The 1399-nt window shown below is 33.9% G+C and overlaps 1 protein-coding gene across 1 annotated transcript in view; it reads right to left on the bottom strand.

The window, feature by feature from the left end:
- Positions 1-696: 696 nt before the first annotated feature.
- Positions 697-1399, bottom strand: part of LOC132636129 (transcription factor HY5) — a 3864-nt gene continuing 3161 nt past the window's right edge. The window contains exon 4 of the mRNA XM_060352837.1: positions 697-971. Coding sequence (XP_060208820.1) covers positions 927-971 — 45 coding nt within the window. The 3' untranslated portion in view covers positions 697-926. The remainder of the gene's footprint in view (positions 972-1399) is intronic.

Here is a 1399-nt window from a genome sequence, read left to right as displayed (position 1 = left end):
GCTTAACGGTTTAATCTAACAGAGGCGTATAGATTCCGTATGTTGTTTGTATAAAAGTACAAGGAGACTAAATTTGATAAGTTTTTGAATAGTTCAAGGACTAAAATCGGTAAGTGTATAGTTAAGGGACCATTTTGGATCTACTCTAATAGATGAGGGACTATTTATGGCCTTTTCTCATTACACTTTCAATTCATGACTAGTTTCTGCTGTGTTTGTTGTATATGTCTTTTGTTTGTTGCTCTCTTTCCATCTTTAAAGTCTTTATTATCTAGTTAACCTTTGTTATTTGCAGTTATAGAAGCGGCCAATGGATTGCAAGCTTGGAAGATAATGGAAAACCTGAACAATCACATTGATTTAGTGTTAACAGAAGTTGTCCACGTTATACAATAATTTTTATTTTTATTTTGTTTTTCGTTGAACCATGTCTGACAGGGAAAAATGTTTTTGGGGTATATCATGAGCTGATCCACGATATACCCCTTTTGGTATATTAATTTTTTGTCATTCTCTTTTAGTAAAGACCGTGTATTTTTATACCCTTTAGGCTCCGGACTCTACAAATAATGAACAAACTTAATTTGACCGCAGCTACTTGTACATATTCTTTTTAAAGGAAAACAAATTATCAGTGCATCGATTTGTTTTTTTTTTTTTTCTAATGAAAACTTTTAAAACTGGAAGTTGGCAGGGTAGTAGGTAATCTTTTGCAGCATATATCATCCAACAGAGTCCACCTAACTTGCCAAATGATGGTGATTTAACAATAATCCTTAACTAACATAGTTATAGACCTTCACAACACCTAAGAGTAGTATATGTGCATCAAATCCAGGATTAAGAGATTCTCTCTTGAATGCCCACGTAGGATCAAAACAAGAATGATAACATATTCAGTCTTGCAATGATTAAGTATAGTATGTTTACTTCCTCCCTTCCTGAGCACCTGCTGTTGTGTTCTTCAGTATCTGCACATATAACAAAAGAAGTCAAACCCCAAATATACACCATTTTCTTCTCTTGTTGAAACTGAAGTTTATTAAGCACAACTATGGAACTTAACAGAAGTATTGATTTCTGTAGCAGTACAAAAGAGGATGACTGAGATTGATTTATATGGAGCGACATAGACAGAATTCACATAGCCGAGCCCAACTTGCATGGGATTTAGGTGCAATTATCACAATTTCAATGATGTCTTTATTGATATTCAGCAAGGGCAAGACTCAACTCATAGTTTTTTTAAATCTGCAAACCCCAGTTAACTTGAAAGAGAGCAGAAATAAGCCCAGAAGATTAAATAAGAATCAATCTAACTGGCAAGAGACACAAAGTGTATTAAGAAAGAGTTAATATGAAACAGCAATGCCTTGTAACTTAAAACCAGGCTGAATAA

Source organism: Lycium barbarum, chromosome 4 (genome assembly GCF_019175385.1).
Source record: "Lycium barbarum isolate Lr01 chromosome 4, ASM1917538v2, whole genome shotgun sequence".
NCBI classification, from domain to species: Eukaryota; Viridiplantae; Streptophyta; class Magnoliopsida; order Solanales; family Solanaceae; genus Lycium; species Lycium barbarum.
This window is presented reverse-complemented; position numbering and strand designations above follow the sequence as displayed.